The sequence below is a fragment of the Mycena indigotica genome (assembly GCF_014461135.1).
Source record: "Mycena indigotica strain 171206Taipei chromosome Unknown Mind.scaff0006, whole genome shotgun sequence".
Classification (NCBI taxonomy): domain Eukaryota; kingdom Fungi; phylum Basidiomycota; class Agaricomycetes; order Agaricales; family Mycenaceae; genus Mycena; species Mycena indigotica.
In genome coordinates, this window is record NW_023503005.1 from 343,532 (window position 1) to 366,732 (window position 23,201).

Sequence of the window (23,201 nt, forward strand, 5' to 3'; positions counted from 1 at the left end):
AGTCTTCAGAAGAATTAACGAGTGAAAAAAATTGTGAATTCATTGAAAAGAAGAGACAAAAAATAACTACTAGTACGGGTACGGAAGCACGGCGTTGCAAATCGCGGAGCACCACTGGTGACTCTGCAATTCCGAGTCGATGAAAGAAGGGACAAGTCTCGGCGGTTGGAAGTACACAAGGTATCCCAATTCTCATAAGACTTCGATAGACTTGACGGTCGGACGACAACTGTGGTCCGATTCTCAATCAAATCTGAAAAGGCCTAAGAACAAACTTGTAAACGACGAGATTCAAGACGGACCTTCCTCAATCACTTGACTTCAAGTTGAAGTCGCTGGTCTTGACGGTCGAAAGCTGATCGCGGGGCTCAAAAGGCCGTCGTTCGTCAGATTCGATTCTCAATCAAGAGTCGCTGGTGGTAATGGTCGTAATTTTCGAGGGTCGGAATTCGATTCTTGCTCGAAACCTGCAGTCAGTGAGTTGACGGTCGAAAGCTGATCGCGGGGCGAAAGAAGCCGTCGTTCGTCAGATTCGATTCTCGTTCAAGACTTGCTGCGAGTTTCGAGAGTCGCGAGTCCGATTCTCGCTCGAGGAGTTGGTGGATAAGAAGAACTTGGCGGTCGGAGCTCAAGTCGGTCGAATAAAGTCGTCCGGCGCCATCGGCTCCGATTCTCAATCAAGACTTGCTGCGAGTTTCGAGGGTCGGGGTCTGATTATCCCTCGAAAATTGCTGGGTTGGTAACTTGACGGTCGAGGCTGATGCTAGGTTTGTCGACCCCGATTCTCAATCAAGTCAGATAGCATTCATGGGTGAGAATGCGGGCGACAGGATGGCCGTCATTCTTGGTGAATGGTCGTGAAACTGCTCTGTGCATTCTTTGAGTCGATTCTCCGTCTACCAACTGCACAAGCCCAGAGGTATCCACGATCGCTTGTTGTTTCTCGACCGTGGAACGGAAAGGAGTGATGACTTGATTTGCATGTGTATGCCTACTCAATCACGTCCTTGAGAGTTCTACAAGCAACCTCCGTGTTGTTGCTCGTAGTTCCGATTTCGGTGTTCGACAGTGAGTGAAGCGATCATTGAGCATGATGACACGCAAACAATCGACTGGGCGTCCCCAGCACAATTGTTGCTGCAAGTTTTGCACTCGTCAGTTGTTCCCCACCCGGCTCTGAGTTGTCTGTACTGCGTCGCAACGTCATCTGAGCAGTGTTCTCAGATAAAGAAAACCCTTGTGCAATGTGCGCCGCCACGGAAGCTGTGGAAATCTGTGAGTCATGAAATTGGGAAAGACAAGATGCGACTGACCAGTTCAAGTTGAATATAAAAGAGGATCGGGGGAATGCAGATAAGCTGAGCGGAGATAAATTGAAAGTTCTTGTTTAGTAGACTCGGAGACAAACTCACCATTAACTGCCACAAAGGAGCCTGTCGTTGGAGGACTCGTTCGGCAGTAACATGGTGGAGAGTTCGGAGAAGTGGGGCGATGCGATTGCTCTGGCGTAACAGCCAAGCGTCGCTGTCGCCAAGAAACTCCACGAACATGTATTCTTGAAGCGATTCAACGCCGTAGAAGCGGAAAGCAGTTCCATAATACACCGACAACCTGCAGCTGAAGATCTGGCCGAAAAACAGGTACGGTGCCACAGCAACAACCGTTATCCAGACCACCATGATGTAATGGATAGACACATAGGCCAGCCATAAAGCGATGAAGTAAACCCAGTTTCCCGGTGGAAGCATATATGCAGGTGGAAATATGCATGCGACGACTGAGGCGCTGATCGAAAGAAATATGCCGGGTCCGTGAATGACGCCGGGGCCCAGCAACAACTGGAATAGAGCTCAGCCAAGATACTGAGAGGACAGTTCACGCACCATAAGAATATCCAAGTCTATGCCGAGCACCCACTGCTGAATCTGGTGCTGAAGCGACACTAAAGCACGAGCCAAACCTGGCAACGGTCTGGACACAATGAAGATGTCCAACAGCAAGGATTTCCTCGCTTCCGAGCTGTATATGAGGAAAAACGGCGCCAGTGCGAACAACACGGAGCATCTGTAGTTGTGGAAAGCATTCTTGAAAAAGTAGGTTCGCAATCGGTAAAGTAGGCCCATCAAATGAACCCAGAGGATATGGCTCACAAGACAAGCAATGGCAAGCGTTGCAGGTCGTTGTAGGGCGCTCACTTCTGCAACTGACACAGAGTGAGAGAACACCTTCGTGGGGATAGCATAGCCAAGCTCCAAAACACGGGAGGATTGCCGAGCCACTCTCATGGTCTCGATGAGATATGGTGTTAATGAGACGGACCAGAAGAGAGTGGTAACGATGCCTAAGAGGCAAACTGATACCCATGGCCACTCCTTTGCCTTTGGCTTGCGACGTGTACGCTTCTGCAGCATGAAGATGCTTGGCGCAGTAATAAACAGGACTAAAAATATGACAGCTGCGACGCCCACGATCGATGGTTGGGAGACTGCAGGTCTGCAAGGCGTTGGAGACTCGAAACCAGACGTCTTGGTAGGCGGATAGACGCCACGCACTACATCCTTACTCTGACTTTGCTCGGTGGCGGAGTTCAAAGTATAAGTGGCTTTGAGTCCTAACAGAAGCAATTGGATGGGGAGAACGATGTTTATAAGGAACCGAGGAACGGATGGCAGAATCGAGCGCATGGTGGGCGAAGACAAGATGATGTGACGTGACTGATTTGCGGTGTCACAGAGGTGTGTCAATCCGCCATCACGTGTCTACACTGCGTCGCGACCTCTCTTTCCTCTGTCCTTCAATCACTGAGTGTTCTCCTTGTGCACCACGCCTAGTACCATCTCTTGAAATTCGCGATATCTCTCAATCCACTCCCTCAAGGCGGGATCAAGCTAAAGAACAACCTTGTTGCAACAGCACGAATTAACTGCCAGTGTCCGAGTTGGTGCGTGCTGCATATTCTCTTTGGCGATGTAGTTTACTGGCTGATGATGAAATAGCCATGCTTCTCCTTCCCATTCTTTTTATCGTATCACTGTTTGCTTCCCTTGCACACGGCCCACGACCCTCGGCTCCTCCCGTGGAACTGCTGACACTTGAAGAATACCGCGCGATTTTACGAAGACGTCAGGCGGCGGCAAGGCGAGTCAAGCTCATTAACGCCCCTCAATCCACTAGCGAGGCGTCCACAACCGACAAAAATTATCTTCCTCCTCCAACTTCTTCCTGTTCAAGTTCTTCAAGTCCAGAGCTTTCAAGTTCCCTCACCCCTCCAACCACTGACGAAACTTTCGAAAACGGCGGGGATGATGGTGAAGCAAAGGCGACTGTGACACGCCTGCAGAAGATCATCCAACTGGCCTGGCTAGTCATCGTTTTCCTTGTTAACTTGCTCTTGTTTGTCCCGACTTGGCTCCTCCCTGACCCGGTGGGCTTCACCGCTGTCAGCACGCATGTGGCTTGGTGGACGACAGTTTTCTGTGGCTTTTTTGTGTTTGGTTGGGCTGCCTACCACTATCTCGCCCCATCCGACTGGGATCTCTATGACTTGGTCCAGCGCATTCGCACAATTATTTTGGGTGGTCGCGAGAATGCCCAAGAAGCTGGTCGTGATGTAGCTGGCCCGGGTGCCGATGCCGCTGGGGCTGAGAATGCCAACGAAGCACAAAATCCAATAGATTGGGTCCTAAACGGCAGGTAGTTGCATTAGAGACAGAGAGGGTTGTAACTTTGGCAAATAGGACTAGGGCGCGACGACCAACTTGTTGTCCTTCAAGGTGAAGGTGATTGGGAAGCCGAACCACGTGCTGCTGATGGCGCCTGTCAGTTTCTTTTCTCTCCATCTTCACGTTTTTGCTCAAGGCTTCAGTGTGGATCAACGTTGCTGGGCGGCCAATCGACCAGGAGCTTCAAGACTTCGAAGTAGCCGCGCAAGATCAGGGCGGAATACATCCAGATATCAACCAGCAGGGTAACGATGTGCTTGAAGACGACGAGTTGGCTCGTCAGTTGGATGTTCCAGGTGCGTCCGTATGGCTTTTTTATATGCTATCCTCTCTAAAGTTCCAGCTCTTGCCAACGTGTTGGGAGACGCCATCGCAGTAAACAACCACGCCCCACTTGAGGAAGCAGAGCTTTGGGGCGAAATTGAGGCCCAAGAGCCTGTGCATGAGGCTGAAGGTGCGGTCACGGTGGTATTGCTTGGTCTTGAATGCGATTTTCATGGTTTATAGCCAACGAACAGCAAGTCGAGGACTGGGAGCCGAAAGACTTACTCGCACTCGAAGAGGCACTGCTTGCTTTCGGTCAGCAATCGATGAAATTGTAATTTATTCCTTATCAAGTTCCTTAGATGTCGGCGAGGACCATGGCGACGAATTTCACAGGATGATGAAACATTTCCGCTGCCTTGAAAAGCTCCTGCTTGCGTGTGGTCAGTTTTTTCTTTTACAGCTTGTATGCCCGTTCATTTTCGAGCCCAGATATTTTTGCGAGTGCGAATGACCAGTTGTGGTTGCCGCGGGACTTGTTCAGGGTGGGACAGGAGAAGCCTCAGGTAGATCACCTCAAGGAGGCAATGAAGCATTTTCGTCTGGCTGAGAAAGCCATTCTCGCGTTCGGTGGGTGTTTTTGTCTTTCAAACTGTGCCTTCTTTGATTCGCCGGTCCAGACATCTTTGGTGGCAACGGTGACGAGTTGCTGGGTGATTTGTTTGAACTCGATTTGGATGGGGTTCCTGAAGGTGAACAGTTTTGCTTGATGCTCGTTCAATGGGCTTATGCTTTTCCAGGGGACTCAGAAGAGGTCGATATTGAGGATCTCGTCAACCGCCATCCGACCACCCTGAACGACGTTCAGCCACACGACTTTGCCGTGGCAGCTGAGGTGGTGGAAGGTAAACCGCATTTCAAAATTTACCCATCTAATATTTCTCTCAGCGGATGATTTTTTTAATGAGGAACTCGAGGCATTCGATGATGACGACGATGATGACAAGTGGATGTACAATTGGATCTATGACTGGCTCGGCGAAGGGGTAGAGGTGGTGGATGAGTTCAACCCGCGCGTAAACATTGGAGGATCCGTTCCTGGTATGTTCCTCTAACTGGGAGTTGATTTGAGCTGATGTCGACACCAAGAACTTTTTGTCCCTGCCCCTCCTGCAGACTTCGCTCAATCTTCCACTTCATTCACCCCACCCGGCTCTCATTCGTTCATTCGATTCGGTCAAGGCATTCGACAATACCACTCTCCAAACCTACCGCCTCCAGTCGACCACCCACCTCCAGTCACTCAAACACAAGATGTGTTGTTTGAATCTCCTCCTCAAGGCTCTCCTGCTGTGTTCATCGCTGGAAAAAGGCCAAGACCATTGTCTCCAGCCCCATCTCCTGCAAATAGCCAACCTTCTGCCAAAGCTCTCGGAAAGCGGCGGGCCGTCCCATCTGAAGACTCGTCAATCAACGACAACGAAGAAGCTACTCCTCAGCTGACTCCCCAAGCAACGCCTCCCGCAACACCGCCAGTCGACCCTTTCGCACCCTCAACGAGCAAGTTGCACCCATTGGTGAAGATCGCTCTAGCTGATTTGGCAAAATCTTTTTGGCGCTCAGTTTGATTTCTCGAACTTTTCCGGACATCAACGTGCTTCTTCTGGCAATGTGGCGCTGGGTCTGCAGCGGGCTTCCATTCGTCTGCGGCGGATGGAGGGTGAAGCGGAGACGCGACGAGCGCGGACTGTGTCGGGTCCAGTTTGAGTATGCGGTGGTGGATTCCTAGTGTGTCGATTTGTGGTAGGCTTTGTCAGGCCTGATGATATGACTCTGACATGTTTGCCGCAGTGTTTCTTCAAGTGGTCGAGCGAACAATATTCAGCTTTTTATATGCCCATTGTAATCTGCGATACCAATCATATTTGCCATTGACTTCTATGCATGTGTAATTCTACACCAGTACACCAAATCAAGTCAACAGCCACAAAGAACAGCTAAAAAGTTGAGTAGGTCAGCCAGCATCCGGGGCCGCATCCCATTCCTCGAGGAAAAAACGAAGAAAAGAAAAGGAAACAGAGGAGTTATTTGACAACTTAGCAGGTTATCGATGTCCTTTGACGCCCATTCGATGCTTAGTGAGCCCCCGTCCGTACGCCCCGTTGGAATCTCACAGGAGACCTGCCGGCCAGCATCAGCGATGCAAATTTAAGACGCGACATCCTCGATCCGAAACCGCGGCGGGCGCACTGCAACAGTCGGGCTCTTGCCGGTCGGACTCCTGGACCAGCCATTGATCGCCTGACACAACACGGTCTTCTCACTTTGGTCACTAGTGTCCAAGGGTGAGTGGTTGTTTTCGACGACGATAGAGTCAACTGACCGCTTTGGAATTTTATCTCGCAGAATGGTCCTGTCCTGATGTTGCTGAGACCGTGTGTGTAGGGACTATGGCTGGGCCTGCATCGGTTAAGGGTAGCATTTCGATGAATGGGTGGTCGATGGTCGGTTGGTTGGTTGGTTTGGGGGTGTGTGCGAAAGAAAGAAGAAAGAGAGGCAGAGGTAGTGGATGGTGAACGATGTGGTGGTCCCAGTCTCGATGGACAATGGATAGGGATATAAGTGGTTGATAACCGACCACCACGCGAACGATGGGACGATGCCCGTAGAGAGAGAGAGAATGGGTGGATAGCTGACTGCCTACTCACCAGTGTCGAGCATGAGTACAATGTTGTCGAGCATGAGTCCGATCTGAGCATGGTGAGCGAACCTCGTGTAAGAAGGTATGCGACACCTACATCGAGTGCTGTTGAGGGTTGTGGAACGGTCAGTTGCTTGAGCTTGAGGGAAGGGAGCAGGGGAGCGAGTTCGAAGAGAAGACGAGGGGAGAGGACAAGAGGCTGTTGACCACGTTGCAAGACGGCACGGCCTTTTATACCCATACCCATGGACGCCCACACCGGGCGCCAGAGATGTCGCCGAAGAGTCAGAGGACAAAAAAGGAAGACATGTGGCATCGATGTGTGGGTGTGGGACCAGATTTTCACAGCATCGGAGGACTAGTAAAGAGTGAAGGAAGCTCTCAGCAGGCTTGTCGGTGCTCTTGATCACGGAGGACAAGGCTGACGCCGCCCACCACACTGAAAATTTCAGTCAGATTATTCCCCCCAACAAATACCTCGTTTAATTTCTCTCCAACCCTACTTTCAAGTCCAGCGTATGCTCTTGACGACATCCATAATGAAATTCGAAGTGTACTCGGCTGTACTTGGGAAATCACGAACGTATCAAAACTCCAGCCACTCGAGCTCTAAATGCTATTAGTCAGGTTAATCTTCCGTGCGGCGCAAGGGTTGAACACGCGGCAGAGGAACAAGACGACCCGCAGACTTGAGCATGAATCTTTGCTCGGAGCCATCACCCTAAACTGCTTCAGTTTTGTGCAGAGGAACTATGGCAAAAACTCACAATCATTGCTGACGGGAAGCCCAGCTCAAATAGAACCACGCTCTCAAGATAACTAATCTGTTCTGGCGAAAGAGAGATGTCAAGAGCCTCGACATTGGCCACCAGATGTTCTATTTTGCGTCCGCCGACGATAGGGAAGCAGTAGGGAGCTTTCTACATCACATAGGCGATGGCAACTTGTGTAATGGGTGAGCTATGAGCATATGACGAGGTCTATTTACCAACCGGCTTGGATAGACTTGGCTCCAACCTCCCCGGCAACTTTTTCGAGCGCACGAGACATCTTGACTTCGTTTTCGTTCCGCTCCCAGTTAGGATCCAGCAATGTCCGGCCGTTTTCTCCGCTCTCTCGACGTGCCTGATCCTGAGCATCAGTTCGCAGTTTTCCGCCCGCAAGCACATCCCATGGGGCGAGAGCCATGCCTAGCACCCGCTGTCAACCGTGACCAGACAACTTGTGGTAAACGAATACTTGCCGTGAGCGCGCGCCATGGGTATGATTTCGCGCTCAAAAGAACGCTCCAGTACATTCCAGCGGCCTTGGTAGATCACAAACGGCGATTTTCCGTGGTCTTTTGCGTAACGATTGGCCTCCGCGACCACCCACGCGGGCGCGTCGGAGATGCCCAGATAGAGCACTTTCCCCTGAACGACAAGATTGTGCAAACCGTTCATGACTTCCTCGATGCTTGTGTCCCAGTCCCACCAGTGGACATAGAGTATATCGACATAGGGAGTACGAAGCTTTTTGAGACTGGCCTCAACGCTGAGATGCATCGACTTGACGTTGTTGCCAGCGTAGTTGGCCTTGTTTAGATAACCTGGCTTCCGCGTTTTGTAGTTCGAGGTATACTGGATCCCTGTCAAGTCATTGCGGAGTCCTTTTGAACTGACGCGCCTTGGTCGCGATGACAAGCTGGTCCCGTATGCCGCGTTGTTCCATCCATTCTCCGAGAAACTCTTCAGAGGATTCATCCTGGCTGCAAGCGTAGAAATCATGAGCGGGTGTTGTAACAGTAATAAGAAACGACGCACTAGCTGTTGGCCGTGTCGATGAAGTTGCCGCCATTTTCGACGAACGCGTCGAGTAGCTTGAAGCTCGACTCCTTATTCATCGATCCGGCTCCAAACTGCTCCCATTTGTCTCCAATGCTCATCGCGCCGAGCTGGAGGGGAGAGACATGAATGCCTGCGTTGGGAGAGAGTGTTCTGTAGTGTGCAAGCTTGGTAGCCGCTGGGATTGGTGCCTCCCAGAAAGACATGTTGGGTATGAGCCCACTCAGACCACAGCTGCCGTCTTTTATCTGGTCGAAGTATCAACCTCATCTTCTCACACCCACAACGAAAAGAATCCGAAATGGGGGGGCGCTCAACAACCAAGTGGCTCCCGTGGAGAATACGAGCGCCGCAACAGCTGAGAAAGCGCGCTTTGTCAGCTCTTGCAATTGTCAGCTCAGCGAGTCACTTAATCAGCGAAGAAGTAGGACTGGTCACATTTCAGTGCAGAAGTTACAACAAAACTAACCCTTATCAGCCGGCTCCTTGAGTTCGCTCCAAGATTCGATTGACTGCCATTTGCCGACCCTGTTGTTGAATGTGATCTTGCATTCGCGCCTCCCTCATGCGCGTTAGAATATCCGTCAGCATTGCTGCTGTCATCCCATTCCCGTCGACTGGCGGTGGTGTTGCGTCAGCTTCTGATTTCTTTTCAGATAGTTTGTCCCTGTAGCGCTCCCAGAGCGTGTACATGGCGATGATTTCTTGGGCAATTGTGGCTACCAGTGGGAGGGAGACGTTCAAGCCGGCAAGGAAGGTGAGCGGGTCCTGGGTGCTGGATTTGTCTGCTGCGTGACGCGAGGAACGTCGAGGAGTGGGAGTAGGCTCGTGGGAAGCGGCAATGGCGCTTTGTGTTGCAGGGTTGAACACACAGGTAAGGTAGATGGCAGCGATGGCAATCAGGTGTGGCGGATAGAGGAGACAGAGTTCAGAGCGAAAGGTGTCGTTGATAATGAACCATGCCGTTTGGAGTCCGCCGGAAGGGAGCTCAAGCTGCCCTTGCCCAGTCCCCCAATACCGCGAGCCATCCTCCGCATTAACACCGACACCGACTTCTCCGGCCTCTGATTCCTCCTCAGGCTGATCCTCGGCAGACTTGCACAAGGTGAGCAGTGTTCGATAGGGATGGAAGACTGTCAGGTCGCAGTCAAGGTCGTCGACAAGGTAGAACTCCATCTCGGCGAGCTTGGTGTTGTCCGTAGGGAAGGTCTTGACGTTGTATGGCTCCTCTACAATTGTCAGACCACACCAGAAATGAAAAAGAGCAGCCACTGACGACCAAACATCCGCCTGGCGTCAGAGACGACATTCTTGATGTGGACCGGAAATTCCTCTGCTTTTGAGGCAAGATAACAGCATGCTGCGGCGACGATGAATGGGTCGGTCTCGCAATAAGAGTTTTTGAGGTAGAAGCGTCGAAAGAAAACTGTCGCGGTGGCGATGGCACGTTGCGCGAGATGGAGAGACCTTCCTAGCTTTGCAACCACTGCCAAATATGAATTTAGGCCTGGTATTGGGGGTAAAAGGACGAACCTTCAGCAAAGTATATCGCTAGAAAGTCTAGATGCTCAGGGTCTTCTACATAAAGCAGGTCTTCTGCTCTTGCTTGACGGAGTGTCGCACGGTCGACAATCCATCGCTTGCTACAGGCCGTCAGGTCGGAGTTAGAGGATGAAAAGGCTTGGTACTAGTGGGAACTCGACCAGAAATCGGTGGCCATTTCAACGGGTGGTCATGATGGAAAGGATCAACCGGCTGCAAGTTTTTTTCTCTTCCCGACCACCACCATGCTTTCCCGTTCCGCCCTCCGTACGCTGACCCCCTCGTCGCGTCTCTTCTCCTCATCCGCTCCCCGACAAACTAAGGTTGCGGTTCTCGGTGCGGGTGGAGGAATTGGTCAACCTCTCTCCCTACTGCTGAAAAGTGACCCTCTCGTCACCTCTTTGAGCCTATACGATATTCGCGGTGCGCCTGGTGTCGCCGCCGACGTCAGCCATGTGGATACCGGCAGCGAGGTGCGTTGTTCTACTTGACTGACACAGTTTCTTACGCACACCATGTTCTAGGTTAACGGCTATGCTGCCGACCACCTCGACGAAGCTCTCCAAGGTGCCAAGGTCATTGTTATCCCTGCTGGTGTACCAAGGAAGGTATGAGCATATTCTTGTCGCGTTTTATACTGTCCTAACTCGGTTTGCTAGCCAGGAGTACGTTTTTTGCCCTCGTTTTTATTTTTGACTAAGACGTGGCTTCTTAGATGACCCGAGACGACCTCTTCAATGTGAGTCCTTATGCTTTCTGTGACTTTTCTCTGACGTGGCCCGCTCCAGACGAATGCCTCAATTGTCCGTGACCTGGCCGCTGCTGTTGCCCGTGTAGCACCCGACGCCAACATCCTCGTAATCTCCAACCCCGTCAACTCGACTGTTCCTATCGTCGCGGCTACCCTCGAAAAGGCTGGTGTCTTCGATCCCAAGCGCGTCTTTGGTGTTACCACCCTGGATGTTGTCCGCGCTGCTCGTTTCCTGGCTGGCATCAGCAACGCCAGCCCCAACGACACACCCGTGACCGTCATTGGTGGCCACAGCGGTGCCACGATCGTCCCCCTTCTTTCGCAGTCCAGCTATGGCAAGGGTGTCACCGGTGACGCGTACGCTGCGCTTGTCAACCGCATCCAATTTGGCGGCGACGAGGTCGTGAAAGCCAAAGACGGTGCCGGTAGCGCAACCCTCTCGATGGCCTACGCTGGCGCCAAGTTTGCTAATGCTGTCCTCCGTGGCCTGAACGGCGAGAAAGGCGTCGTCACCCCGACATTCGTCAAAAGCCCGCTATTCGCCGACAAGGGCATCGACTTCTTCTCGTCCAACGTTGAGCTCGGTGTACGTATTGAAGTCCTTCCCTATCTCATCTGCTTACCCATTTTGTGCAGGTAAATGGTGTCGAGAAAATTCACCCCATCGGACAAATTTCGGCGGAGGAGGAGAAGTTATTGGAGGCGTGCCTTCCGGAGCTGAAGAAGAACATCGAGAAGGGCAAGGCTTTCGTTGCATAATTCCTTGGTGTTTTCATTGTCTTCCACTGGAGGCACTAATTCTGCAATGTCCAAAAGTAGATTCTGCATGCCTACTGGATTCTTGACTGGATTTCGCTGTGCCAATACATATATATTTTACACTAAACTGGAGGCCTGTATCCCAAGGTATCTTTTATTCACTGGCACCAGCTCCTCTCTCCATATCCATAGCATCCTACAGTCAATTAACAACTGACCCGACTAACTGTTTGATACCGCATACCATAGATAATACTTGTTTGTCTCGATCTGAAGTAGTTTCCATCATGCGATGCATTTGTATGACCATATTCTTTCGCAAGGATGAGTTCGTGGGCGATGACAACAATGGATCACTGACTGTAGGTCGTTGTGGCAGAGTGCTGGAGGCCCCCGAGCTCACAGTAATGATGGTATTCTTTGAGCGCAGTTTTTTCCGGTTGTTCAACCTTGAAAATGTTCATACTAGTCGTGGTCCAGGATCTCATGATTACTTACGATGCAAGCATTGAGTTGGAGAATACTGCGGTGCTGTGAGCGCCGAGTTGAAACTTGCTGCATAGAGACTCACATTTAGGTTGTAATAGATAAAAGGTAATCCAGGTAACTAGAGTACAGATTATTTAGTATTATTAAAATCAGTTAATACTTACGATCATCCCTGGTCAGGAACTATACAATAAGTAGGTGTAAACAAATAAATTGAAATGAATAATCAAACTAACCATGATAAGTTGCATAATACCAGCAAGACTGTAATAGGAAGTCAACTTTTTGATATCTCTGTATATTAGTATATGAAATACCAAGTAATAGCTGTTGTTTCTGAACAAGATTTGACTCTACTGAGCAGCACATTTATTCAAGAGACATACCAACAGTCCACAGGATCAGATCATCAACAATTCGCCGTGTTCTATAGAGGTTAATTTAGTTCAAAAATATTTTAAGATAGTTGTCAGCATACGATGCTATTCTTGTTGATCCAGTCCTTTTTTGCCATAAAAGATAGCAAAGTGAAGTGGCAGTTATAATATCTACAGTTGGACCCAGTGATGCAACCAGAGTGAACACCCAATAGATTTTGATGTCAGTATGGAGAACTGTAAATCCGGCAGAGTGGAGGAACAGGGACATGAGGACCATGCTGAAGACAAAGCGTAGGGAGGTGAGCACAGAGCAAATGGCTGTGATGCTCCAGCGACCTGACAGACTGCGGATACGGAGTGCATAAAATGTCTAGAAAATTATTTGTATGAAAACAGTGATAGAACGGTGGCTGTCTGGCTAGCTGACCTGCACCAAGGGAATCACAAGCCCTGTAAACAGAATAGAGATGGCCAGTGATTGAGGAGGATTGAGCAGGTGTCCAAGCTGGCCATAGAATGTAACATTGATTGAGTACAACTAAAATTTGTCAGTGTTTTCTGAGTGCTTTCAGTGAAATATTGACATACCCCATGCCAGGTGGAGATAGAGTGGGCAAGCTCAAGAAACCTAAGCAAAGAAATTAAACAGTGGTCAGGTTTTGAATTGAAACCTTGAGCACAACTGCGTTACATACCAAAGAATAGCAACCTGAATATAGGTCATGTTAATGACAAGCAGGTAGTAGCGAACTGACCGCAGTTTTGAGAATGGGACCATCGGACGGATAATCTTGAAAATAATTAAATGTCTGCAATGTGCCTATCCCGAAGAGGAAAGTCCCGACGACACCACCGATTTCGGCGGCGCCTAATAGTCCGTCGAGGGGAGGGATAGTTTCTGCTGCCATGAGAAATAGAAGGCAAGGGGGCAAGCGCGCGACCAGGCGACGACGACTCGTCTTATAAAGGCCCCGCCAGTCGTGCAACTCTAAAAAAAAACTTGAATGAAACACCAGACTGCTATTTTTGTCGCCGATTTGAGGCTGAAGGGCGTCCTTCGGTCGTCCGGAGTCAGCGCGCAATAATACCCGTCGATAAGTCGAGCCCACGCAACAGCGCTTGATGCTCATGCTCGCAATCACGGTGCCTAATTTAGATGGCACCCACGGTGGCGTCGTCGTGGCGCATTCATCAGGTGGGACTCAATGAGATGCCGGCGGCCATATCGAGCAGACCCCAAGTTGTGTCCCCAGCCCAGCGAATATCTTTCCAAAACAACAATGAACTTGATCGGGACGGCATCTGAGAACAGTGTCAAGTTCACAACCTCCTCAGTCCTGGCTCGTCTAGTGATGCCTGAGATTCAGTGCAGCCCCAGGAGCGGAGACCATGGCTAGTAGGACTTGGATAGCCATGCGTTGACCCGTGCTGCGCGGCCGCGGTTGAATACTTGGAGATTCCGGGTAAGCACCTGTTTAGACATACGTGTACAGCCAACAACCCGCTGTCATCATGATGGAAGCAAGCCACCATGGGGATCGTAAGACGTCCAATTTTGGACCCAAGACGATCTGTGGGTAAGCAACGAGCGAAGTTTTCGAGGGCCATTCGCCAGATCACAGCTGGTCGAGTTCGGAGACTTCGGCCATACGGTCATTGGTAAGATGATAGAACGATCGCGAGAAGCAAGGCGAATTGTCAACGAGATAGACATTACATTCGACGAAGCTCGAACTGCGAACCTTGGATCATAGCTCCCTCACTCCTCAGTCCCTCTTGGATCTCATTCAGTACCGCTGGAAGCACGCCGTTGTCGACCGCGTTTCCAAACGGAATTTCTAATATGTTTTCCTTGGCCAACACGGAGCCGGTGAACGAAAAGACAAGGCCCAGATTGCTGGCAGACTCTGCCTCGTACTCCGCTAGTGAATCGCCCTTCGACCCAGCTCGGTGGGCGCAGAGCTTACCCCATGGCGACGAGACGTTTTCCTGGGCGGAAACTGCCAGTCCCAATGCATTAGCGAGTTCGGGGAGGCGGAACGATAACCTAATGCACACTTGAGACCGAAATTTTGTGGTATTAATGCCCTTACCCAACCACTCGCTGTTTGCGTAGCATGTAACCGGTGTAAAGGGAGTTGGCTTTGTCGCGCCAAGTGGAGCCTTTCATATATGATTGTATAGCGTCTCCGTGTGAGTCTTCTCGCCGCTGACGGTCTTGAAGCTCTGTCAACAAGATAGGGTCAACCTCCTCGAGAAGAATAACACCGTTCGGCTCTGCAAATATTGAGCGCCAGAAGGTCGGCAACCCACACGCGTCCTTACTGAGGATATTGCGCAGGTTTGTAAGCGCCGCCTTCCAGTCTTCTTCCGTCAGGTACAGGAAGAGCAAGCTTGCATGCACGATGTCGAACTGACCGAGGTGGTCCGGGAAGGGCTGTGTGATGTCCTGAGCGAATGGCTTTAAGCCTGCTGCGTCCAACACGGAGGACGGGGGGAAGCATGCAGTGTCAACATCGCAAACGTGGATTTCAATCGCCCCTTGCTGACCGCGAACTTGGGGTAGAGCAGCGAATTCGAGAGCCCAAGCACAGGTTCCAGCAGCGACATCAATAACACGACGGACTTGGTTTATATCAACCGAGTCGGGCAAAGGCGACGTTCGCCCGTATATCTTCTTGCGCATATCATACTGCCTTTGCAATCTAAGCGAAATACTTCAGCTGCTAAACGGCCACGAAAGCGCCGAATATAACCTTTCTTGCTCTGGAACTAGTTTCTTGCCTGCGTTCATGGTCAGAGATAGAGCCGCAGCGAAGGCTGTGAACAGACTTTAGCTCTGACAGTTTCCGCTGCTTCGGCACTGCGTATCACGCATCGAGGAATCGTGTTGGGGAAGCGGGAAATTGCTGGCTAATTTTGTTTGTCTGGCCGCGAGTCCCCGTGCTGACATAAACGGGATGTCCAAGGAATGTAGGTCTCGTTGGGCTCGATGCATCGCTCGCCTGCGGCTATAAGCGACTGAGAGGAGATTCGAAGAAATTTCCAAGTTGGTCAAAATGCAGAAAATCACACTGTCACTCAGCGTCAGTCACGATCAACAACAGCCATCATCTCGTCAACAAACATTCTTTCTCCCGCATTTGTCCCGCATTCACAACGCGTTCATCAAGGGTCGGGGCTGAGGATTGGTTATCAGCTTGCTATCGGCGACAGATGGAGAAGCTCACTGGCAAGCCGACATGCCCATTATAGAAGATGTCTGTTGTTGCAACCCACGGAACTGACGCAGGGACGGACGAATCACGGTTGCTTCCTTCACCCAGTCATCGAGGGAAAAGCATGTACCGGTCTCAAAATAGAACCAGTGCAGGAATAGGAGCGTGGGCACTTCATACGGCGTTCATATGTCGAATCTTGCTCTCTGACGCTTCACTTATACCCAGCATCGTCTCTCATTTTGATCCCAGCTATCTCGATGTCCATCCCCCAAGCTATCAAACGCATTACAGAGGAGCACGACAATTCTCCATTCTACGTTTTTGCTGAGCCCAGCCCATCTACTGAGGTTATCACCGTAACCCGATTTGATTTCGCGAAGGCGGCGCACCGTGTTGCTTGGACCCTTTCGGGCTACTCTCAGCCTACAAGCTCTGGAGAACAGCCAACGGCGCCAACTGTTGGGCTCCTCGCAAATACCGACACTCTTGTTTACCATGCCGCAGTTGTGGGCGCCATGTGTGCGGGACTAGTCGTCAGTGGTGATTTCTCCCGGTTCGATTTGTTGGATGCTGACATGCAACAACCAGCCGTTCCTTCTGTGGCCGCGTCTCGAACCGAAAGTTGTTGTCAGTATGCTGAAGCAAACGGACTGCCATTTTCTCTTGGTCACTGAAACGAGTCTTACCGACCTCATTGCTGGTATTAGAGCCGAGTTGGCGCGTGTCGACCCAGATTATCCTCTCCGCATTCAGGAATTTCCTAGCCTGGCCGCAGTCTATCCACAACTGGCCCACGTTGAATCTGTGTCTGAGGAGCCTGAGCCATACCCTTCACCTCCGGCCCGGGACCCCGAGAGTCTTGCAATGATCATGCATTCATCTGGTAGCACTGGTTCGGCTAAACCAATCCGACATATACACAAAACCGTGTCGGACTGGACTGAGTTTGGTATGTGGTATATTCTTGCGTATTCATTCCACGAGTTGAGCTGGGTTATTGTAGCCATGATAAAAGAAATTCACCACTTCGCTCCAGCGCCATTTGCCGTTGGTGCAATGGGTCTGACACCTTGGGCTCTGTCGGGGACTTTTTGTCAGCTTCTACAGCCTTTGTTTGGTGGCATAGCCGTTGCTCTTTATCCTCCTGTCGTCAAGTCGCCCGGTCAGATACCCATTGTGCCCACACCGCAAAACTCAATCGAGTATGCGCAAAAGGCTAACAGTAAGGTTATGCTGTGCTTCCCAGCTTTGCTTGCCGGCTGGTCTGAGTCTCCGGATGCTGTCAAATTCCTCCAGTCCATGAATCTCGTTGTATGTTTGCCCTTCATTCTGGGACATGTCGCTCACCGCTATAACCAGCTTTTCGGAGGGGGAGCCTTGGCTCAGGCAGTCGGGGACTCGCTGGTGTCGCTCGGCATTAATATTCGCTCTCTCTATGCTGCTACGGAATTTGGCGCAATCTCTGTACTTCGACCCCGTCCCGAGGATGCGAAGGACTGGGAATATATGCGCTTCACCGACCGGGCAAAACCTCGCATGATTTCTCTCGGGCAGGGCATGTTTGAATGTCAATTCTTAGTCAGTTCTCCTTTACTATCTTGATCATCCAGTCAATAGACATCTCCTAGTCCTGGGAAAAACATAAGCTTAGTGGCGAAAACCTGTCCGACACCAAGGGCTATGCGACTGCGGATATTTTCGAGCGTCATCCACGCAAGAAGGATTTGTGGCGGAGGTTTGTGCATATATGGGAGTCTAGATGTCCTTGGCTAATACGAATAAACAGTCTTGGACGACGCGACGATATGTTGACCATGGCTTCTGGGACCAAGATCATGCCGGTGGCCGCAGAAGATGCCATCGGCGCAACCCCTCAGTGAGACCGATATTTGTGCAAGTAATCGTTGTTGGCTCAACAACAAGCAGTGCCGTGGCTGCTATTATATTCAAAACTTCTTCTGATAAGCTTGGAGTGCTGGTGCAGCCGAAACCGAACTTGCAGTCCACGCTTAGCGAAGAGGGTTTGCGAGACTTGTTGTGGTGCGACTCCAAACTCGGTCCGGAACTTCATCTGATCCTCTCTTGTCAGGTCCGCTGTCCTTATGGGCAACCAGAAACTACCGAAATCCCACCAAATTCCGCGACCTTTGCTATTGGTAACAACACCTGACCGGCCACTGCCACGTGCGGGCATGAAAAATCTCATTTCCCGTCGTAACTGCATCATTGAGTATGAGGCGGAAATCTCAGCAGCGTGAGTCTCCTCACTATGTAAACTTTCTTCTCTCAACAGTTTGTGCGTCACTTAGGAATGACGTCGTTATTCCACCAGCGACGAAAGGCAGAATAGCCCAACTATTTGCTGCGTTGAGATGGTCATAAGTTTCTGAGCACTTCATGTTCATTCTTGTATATCGAATAGAATCGAGTAGAGGAATGCGCCAGAAGTCTGTGCACCAAGTACATTTCGACTGCAAACTGCGGATCAATCAATGATTGATGACATCATCTCGTTTTGGAAACTCTCATCGCCGACCACGTCTTCGACACTTGCTGTCATTTCCTTCCCTTCTTCCCCTCGCAAGCTCGACGACGCTCATGGCGGTTAGAGCACGGCGACCCGCGTCACCTCCGCCTGGTGCTACGCATCCCACTCCCCAACGATTTCCACATCCCAGGCAGGACCATTTAGATGCAGACCAACGCCGCGCCGCTGCCTCCAAAGGACTGGCCCCAGGGCGTGTAAAAGTGTACCCACTTGGAGGACTGAGTCTCAGCTCTGGCGAGTGGAAGCTGCTCATCGTAGTGCTCGTGGTTGCTTGTATAGTTCGCCTTTTCCGCCTCTCCAAGCCTTCAAGTGTCGTGTAAGTTCATAATCTCGTCTTTCTTGACGCGTCTGACCATTCTGTCAAGCTTCGATGAAGTTCATTTTGGCAAGTTTGCCAGCAAGTACATTAAGACCCAATACTTCGTCGACGTCCACCCGCCTCTGGCCAAGCTTCTCATAACTCTGGCCGCATTCGTATTCGGATATGACGGAAGCTTTGAGTTCAAGGATATCGGAAAGTGAGTGTGAATCGAATTGTTTGACTAAAGACCTTCATATCGCGATAGACCTTATGAAGACGTGCCCTACGTGGCCATGCGTCTAGTTCCAGCTCTTCTCGGCATTGCCACTATTCCCCTTTCCTATTTGACCCTCCGTGGCCTCGACTGTCGCGCGACTACTGCACTCCTTGCATCTCTTTTCATTACCTTCGAGAACGGGCTTGTCACCCAATCTCGTTACATCTTACTCGACGCTCCCCTCGTCTTCTTCACCGCCCTCGCTATATTCTTTTGGGTTGGATTTTGTAACGAGGACAAACACGAACCATTTACTGAATCATGGTGGTTCTGGCTCGTGATGTCCGGTATATCGCTTGGTGCCGTTTTAAGCGCCAAATGGGTCGGCCTTTTCACGGTCGCCACTGTTGGATGCAGCACCATCCACCAACTCTGGGTGCTCTTAGGCGACCTACGTGTCAAACCTAAAACTTGGTTGCGACATTTCGTTGCTCGTGCTCTTTGCCTCATCGTCATCCCCGTCGTATTCTACATGGGGATGTTCCAGATTCATTTCATGATTCTAGGCAGCTCGGGTGACGGAGATGGCTTTATGAGCTCTGAGTTCCAACACACTCTTGGTGGGCGCGGGATGCAGGACACCTTTGCGGACGTTTATCTCAACTCAATCGTTACCATTCGCCATGTCAACACCCAAGGCGGCTATCTCCACTCTCATGCTCACAACTATCCTGGTGGCAGCAAACGTACCGCAGTTTATTCGTTCCCGTTATACCTCTCTGACGGTTTCCACAGAACAGCAAATTACGCTCTACCCACATCGTGACCACAACAACGACTGGCAAATTACAAATGCAACATGGGAAGAAATTCCGTCGAATGGCCTCATGTTTGTCGGCGACAAAGCCCGCGTAAAATTATTCCACCCTTCTACCGACAAACGTCTCCACTCCCATGACTTCCGCCCGCCAGTGTCAGAAGTTGACTTCCAGAACGAGGTCTCGGCTTATGGCATGGCCAATTTCGAGGGCGATGCTAATGACGATTGGTGGCTCGAAATTGTCAGCGGAGACAAGCGTGACTCGCACTCAACGAAGCGACTCCGGACAATCAAAACCAAATTCCGTCTCCGCCATGCACTTACTGGCTGCTACCTCTTCTCGCACAAGGTCAAATTGCCAGAGTGGGGTTTCGAGCAGCAAGAAGTTACGTGCAACACCAATGCGGTCATGGCCAACTCGTTGTGGTATGTTGAGACTGCGACACACCCAAATCGTCAGTTTTGTTTTTGCTCGTAGTGAATTCGCTGATGTTTTTAATAGTTCCCGACGACGCACCGAAGGTCAACTACAAACTTCCTGGATTCATGGGCAAGTTCCTCGAACTCCAACAAGTGATGTGGACGACGAACGCTGGATTAACCGATCGACACACATATGACTCCAGACCGGATGCCTGGCCTCGCCTTCGTCGCGGAATTGTAAGACCAGTAGTCATTTTCTGTGCGTCAGCTAACATATCTGTAGAACTTCTGGGTCAAAGACCACACTCAAGTCTATTTGATCGGCAATGCTATGGTTTGGTGGCTCAGCTCACTTGCCGTGCTGAGTTACGTCGCTGCCCGTGGATTCCTCATTCTCCGTGCAAAGCGTGGTTATCGTGACTTTGACAACAGTGCGTTCATTTTGAACTTGTTGCTCCATCTCTGACTTTTTCGTAGCCAAGGTGGTCAAGTACGATTCGATCTGCGGGTTCCTCTTTATGGGATGGTTCTTACATTACTTCCCCTTCTGGCTTATGGGCCGCCAGCTCTTCCTGCATCACTACTTCCCCGCGCTCTATTTTGGCGTCTTGCTTTTCGCGAGTGTGTTCGACCTTGCTACTTCAACGTTGCGACCACGCGTGCGACTTCAAATCGCGGCAGTTCTTATTATCCTTGCCATTTGGAACTTTTCTCATTTTAGCCCGCTTGCCTACGGCACCCAGTGGACGAAGAGCAAGTGTAATAGCGCCAAATGGCTCAAGACGTGGGACTTTTCGTGCAATGACTTCCACGATAATGTGTGTTTTAAATGTTCACGGTTTATCCCCTCGCTTACTTTACGTCTAGTACTCCGACTACACCCCCGGGATGGCGGCAGCGACTCCACATAAACCACCAGTCGCGGTCGTGACCAATCTTGACGAGAAGACGTCCGCATTTGTCGTCAAACCGGAGCCAGGGCGAGATATTTTTGCCGGTGAAGGTCAAGACTCGGTGAAGAGCAGGGCACCACCGCCACCACATCCAGCTGACGAGCATGTCGTGACGAAGGACGGAGAATCAGACTTGGAATCCCAATCTTCATCATCATCATCATCTTCGTCGTCGTCACAGAAGGCTGCATCTTCATCACAGTCATCTGGGTCGAGTAGCTCTTCGAGTTTGGTGTCCGACAAGGGAGACCATGAAGCAAAAGCGGGCAAGCTGGCTGGTCCGTTAGGAGAAGCGGAAGCGGAGGCGGAGAAGGTTGCGCATGAGCTGTACCCCGATGCGGACTAGAAAAAGTACCTACGTTGTAATTTATGAGTATAGGCTTTGTGTGCGTAATTTTATATCTCTTTGGACTTCATCGTCGACTTCTTCCGCGATTAGGTAAGAATACCGACAATTGCTCTTTTAGGCACAAAATCAGTCAAAAAGCAAATAAATCTACAATTTGAAAATTATTCGTTTTTCTACGATTATTCATGAACGTACATTGCTCTCTTATGTCGCCTCCGACCCAGACGTCGCAATGTCTCCAGAGTCCTGACCGAGCGGACGCTGAAGAGGACCTGACAGGAGGAGTCAACGAATTGTCACACGTAACCGCGACGCTGACACGTTTTTCTTCTTCCTTCGACTTTCTAGTGGGTTTCGATCGCAACACGTCTTACTTCTTTTCCTGCCTTGTCGGTCTTTTATATGCGCAACACTTAGGCAACCTTGGGAGCAATGGACCGTGAACACCCAATCGACGTGGACGCGGCTGCGAATTCAATTCCCGAGCAACAGCCGGCCCGCTCGGAGGATCGCCCCAGATTCACTCTTCGCATACCGAAATCTGTGCTGGAATACCGCAAGGCCGGACTGAACTTTGACTATGATCTTGTGACGCCAGAGGCGGTTGCGCGAGAGACTGCCCACCTTCACGAGGAGATCCAGAGGCTCAAGAAAGAGTTGGGGCGGTCGCAGAGCGTGGAAAAGGCGCTGAAGAAGGAGCTTGATTTGGCGCACGAACAGAACTCGCATCTCAGTCTAAAGCTGATTCAAGTGGATGCCTTCGCCAAAGCAAATGCGAATGAAGTAACAAACCTCCAGCACAAACTTGACGCGCGAACAAAGGAGCTTCATCATGCTCGGCAGCACACGATATTGTCCTCGAACCGTTTGCCCGACTCGCATGCGGAAGTAAGTTTGGTCGGTTTGAGGTAACGCCTACTGACAACATTTTAGGCTTCTGTTCCACTACCGCAAGCTGAAGAAGTTCACAGCGATTCTCCTAATATCCCTCCACCCATGTCAAAGTCTGTTTCTCCGGTATCCTCGAACTCGCGGTCTCCTCCCATACCGCCTACGTCAGCTCCTGCGATCATTACTGCCTCTTCAACTCGGCCTATTGCTGCGAGTAATTCGCTGAGCTTAGCGGGACCATCTCATGTTGTCCCGGGTCACAAACCGAAACGGAGTCTGGATGCTACTCGGCCACTGCCTTGGACCTCGCGGTCTCCTCCCATACCGCCTGTGTCAGCTCCTGCGATCACTACTGCCTCATCAACTCGACCTATTGCTACTTCTTCGAGCATAGGGCAGCCATCTGATATTGTGCCTAGTCACAAACGAAAGCGGAGTCTGGAACACACGCAGCCACCGTCTGTTGTCAACCCGCCCATGCCCTCCTTTACGACCCCGCCGATTATACTACCACGGCGAACTCAGTCTCATGATGCTGGGGTGCCATCCCACCGGCCAGTCGTCACCAACTGGAACTCCTCATTCCAACCCCCACCAGCCCCACCGATACGGCGGGCTCTCGGCATCAAGCATTTGTCACTCCTTTACCAGACGCACAACGAAAAGATGGCCTGCCGCACGTGCAAAAAGAAGTTTCCTGTGTCTGCTCCGTGGACGGACCTTGTTGGCCATGCGAGAGAAGCGCACAAGGAAGTGTGTGAAGAAATCGAGGCGCTGAATCCGTCGCAGGTCGTGGAGCGCGCTCATCGGTTGTCTCTACCGATTGTGCCAGCGCCGGGGAAGAAGGCAAGGACATGATAGTGTTTCTCTCTTGAAAAGTCTTACTGTATGTCTTGGATTTTTGTGTAGCAGATGTGTATTGATAATATTCTCCTTGTACTACAAGCAAATTAACAGTCAACAATGAGTTCAACTTTGGAGAAACCCTCTGCCATCAATGTGACGTCCTTGCTGTCACACTTTCACTTGGAACAAACTTTGAACCCG

The 23,201-nt window shown here is 50.8% G+C and overlaps 6 protein-coding genes across 6 annotated transcripts; 2 read left to right on the forward strand and 4 right to left on the reverse strand.

Annotated features, from left to right (window-relative positions):
* Window positions 1-7,315: 7,315 nt before the first annotated feature.
* Window positions 7,316-8,716, reverse strand: MIND_00662400 (Aldo-ket-red domain-containing protein; the record flags this gene model as incomplete). Its single annotated transcript, XM_037363347.1, has 6 exons — window positions 7,316-7,408; window positions 7,455-7,603; window positions 7,680-7,877; window positions 7,910-8,314; window positions 8,349-8,434; window positions 8,490-8,716. The coding sequence occupies 6 exons, from the start codon at window positions 8,714-8,716 to the stop codon at window positions 7,316-7,318; spliced, it is 1,158 nt and encodes a 385-aa protein (XP_037218991.1).
* Window positions 8,717-8,984: 268 nt separating this feature from the next.
* MIND_00662500 (CYCLIN domain-containing protein) lies at window positions 8,985-10,230 on the reverse strand (the record flags this gene model as incomplete). Its single annotated transcript, XM_037363348.1, has 4 exons — window positions 8,985-9,739; window positions 9,787-9,996; window positions 10,044-10,153; window positions 10,199-10,230. The coding sequence occupies 4 exons, from the start codon at window positions 10,228-10,230 to the stop codon at window positions 8,985-8,987; spliced, it is 1,107 nt and encodes a 368-aa protein (XP_037218992.1).
* Window positions 10,231-10,297: 67 nt separating this feature from the next.
* Window positions 10,298-11,562, forward strand: MIND_00662600 (malate dehydrogenase; the record flags this gene model as incomplete). The annotated part of the gene is made up of 6 exons (XM_037363349.1): window positions 10,298-10,525; window positions 10,577-10,660; window positions 10,712-10,717; window positions 10,768-10,791; window positions 10,841-11,389; window positions 11,440-11,562. 6 exons carry the CDS (start codon window positions 10,298-10,300, stop codon window positions 11,560-11,562), a joined length of 1,014 nt encoding a protein of 337 aa, XP_037218993.1.
* A 154-nt stretch (window positions 11,563-11,716) lies between these two features.
* On the reverse strand, window positions 11,717-13,339 carry MIND_00662700 (Saposin B-type domain-containing protein; the record flags this gene model as incomplete). The annotated part of the gene is made up of 14 exons (XM_037363350.1): window positions 11,717-11,758; window positions 11,807-11,875; window positions 11,924-12,011; window positions 12,061-12,085; window positions 12,134-12,169; window positions 12,216-12,234; window positions 12,288-12,315; window positions 12,369-12,387; window positions 12,438-12,478; window positions 12,530-12,801; window positions 12,859-12,969; window positions 13,020-13,059; window positions 13,127-13,140; window positions 13,187-13,339. The coding sequence occupies 14 exons, from the start codon at window positions 13,337-13,339 to the stop codon at window positions 11,717-11,719; spliced, it is 957 nt and encodes a 318-aa protein (XP_037218994.1).
* An 805-nt stretch (window positions 13,340-14,144) lies between these two features.
* MIND_00662800 (S-adenosyl-L-methionine-dependent methyltransferase) lies at window positions 14,145-15,225 on the reverse strand (the record flags this gene model as incomplete). Its single annotated transcript, XM_037363351.1, has 4 exons — window positions 14,145-14,478; window positions 14,525-14,708; window positions 14,757-15,136; window positions 15,188-15,225. The coding sequence occupies 4 exons, from the start codon at window positions 15,223-15,225 to the stop codon at window positions 14,145-14,147; spliced, it is 936 nt and encodes a 311-aa protein (XP_037218995.1).
* A 2,965-nt stretch (window positions 15,226-18,190) lies between these two features.
* On the forward strand, window positions 18,191-21,260 carry MIND_00663000 (Glycosyltransferase family 39 protein; the record flags this gene model as incomplete). Its single annotated transcript, XM_037363352.1, has 8 exons — window positions 18,191-18,516; window positions 18,566-18,718; window positions 18,767-19,464; window positions 19,514-19,993; window positions 20,041-20,198; window positions 20,245-20,392; window positions 20,439-20,779; window positions 20,829-21,260. Exons 1-8 carry the CDS (start codon window positions 18,251-18,253, stop codon window positions 21,258-21,260), a joined length of 2,676 nt encoding a protein of 891 aa, XP_037218996.1. The 5' UTR covers window positions 18,191-18,250.
* Between the last annotated feature and the right edge of the window lie 1,941 nt (window positions 21,261-23,201).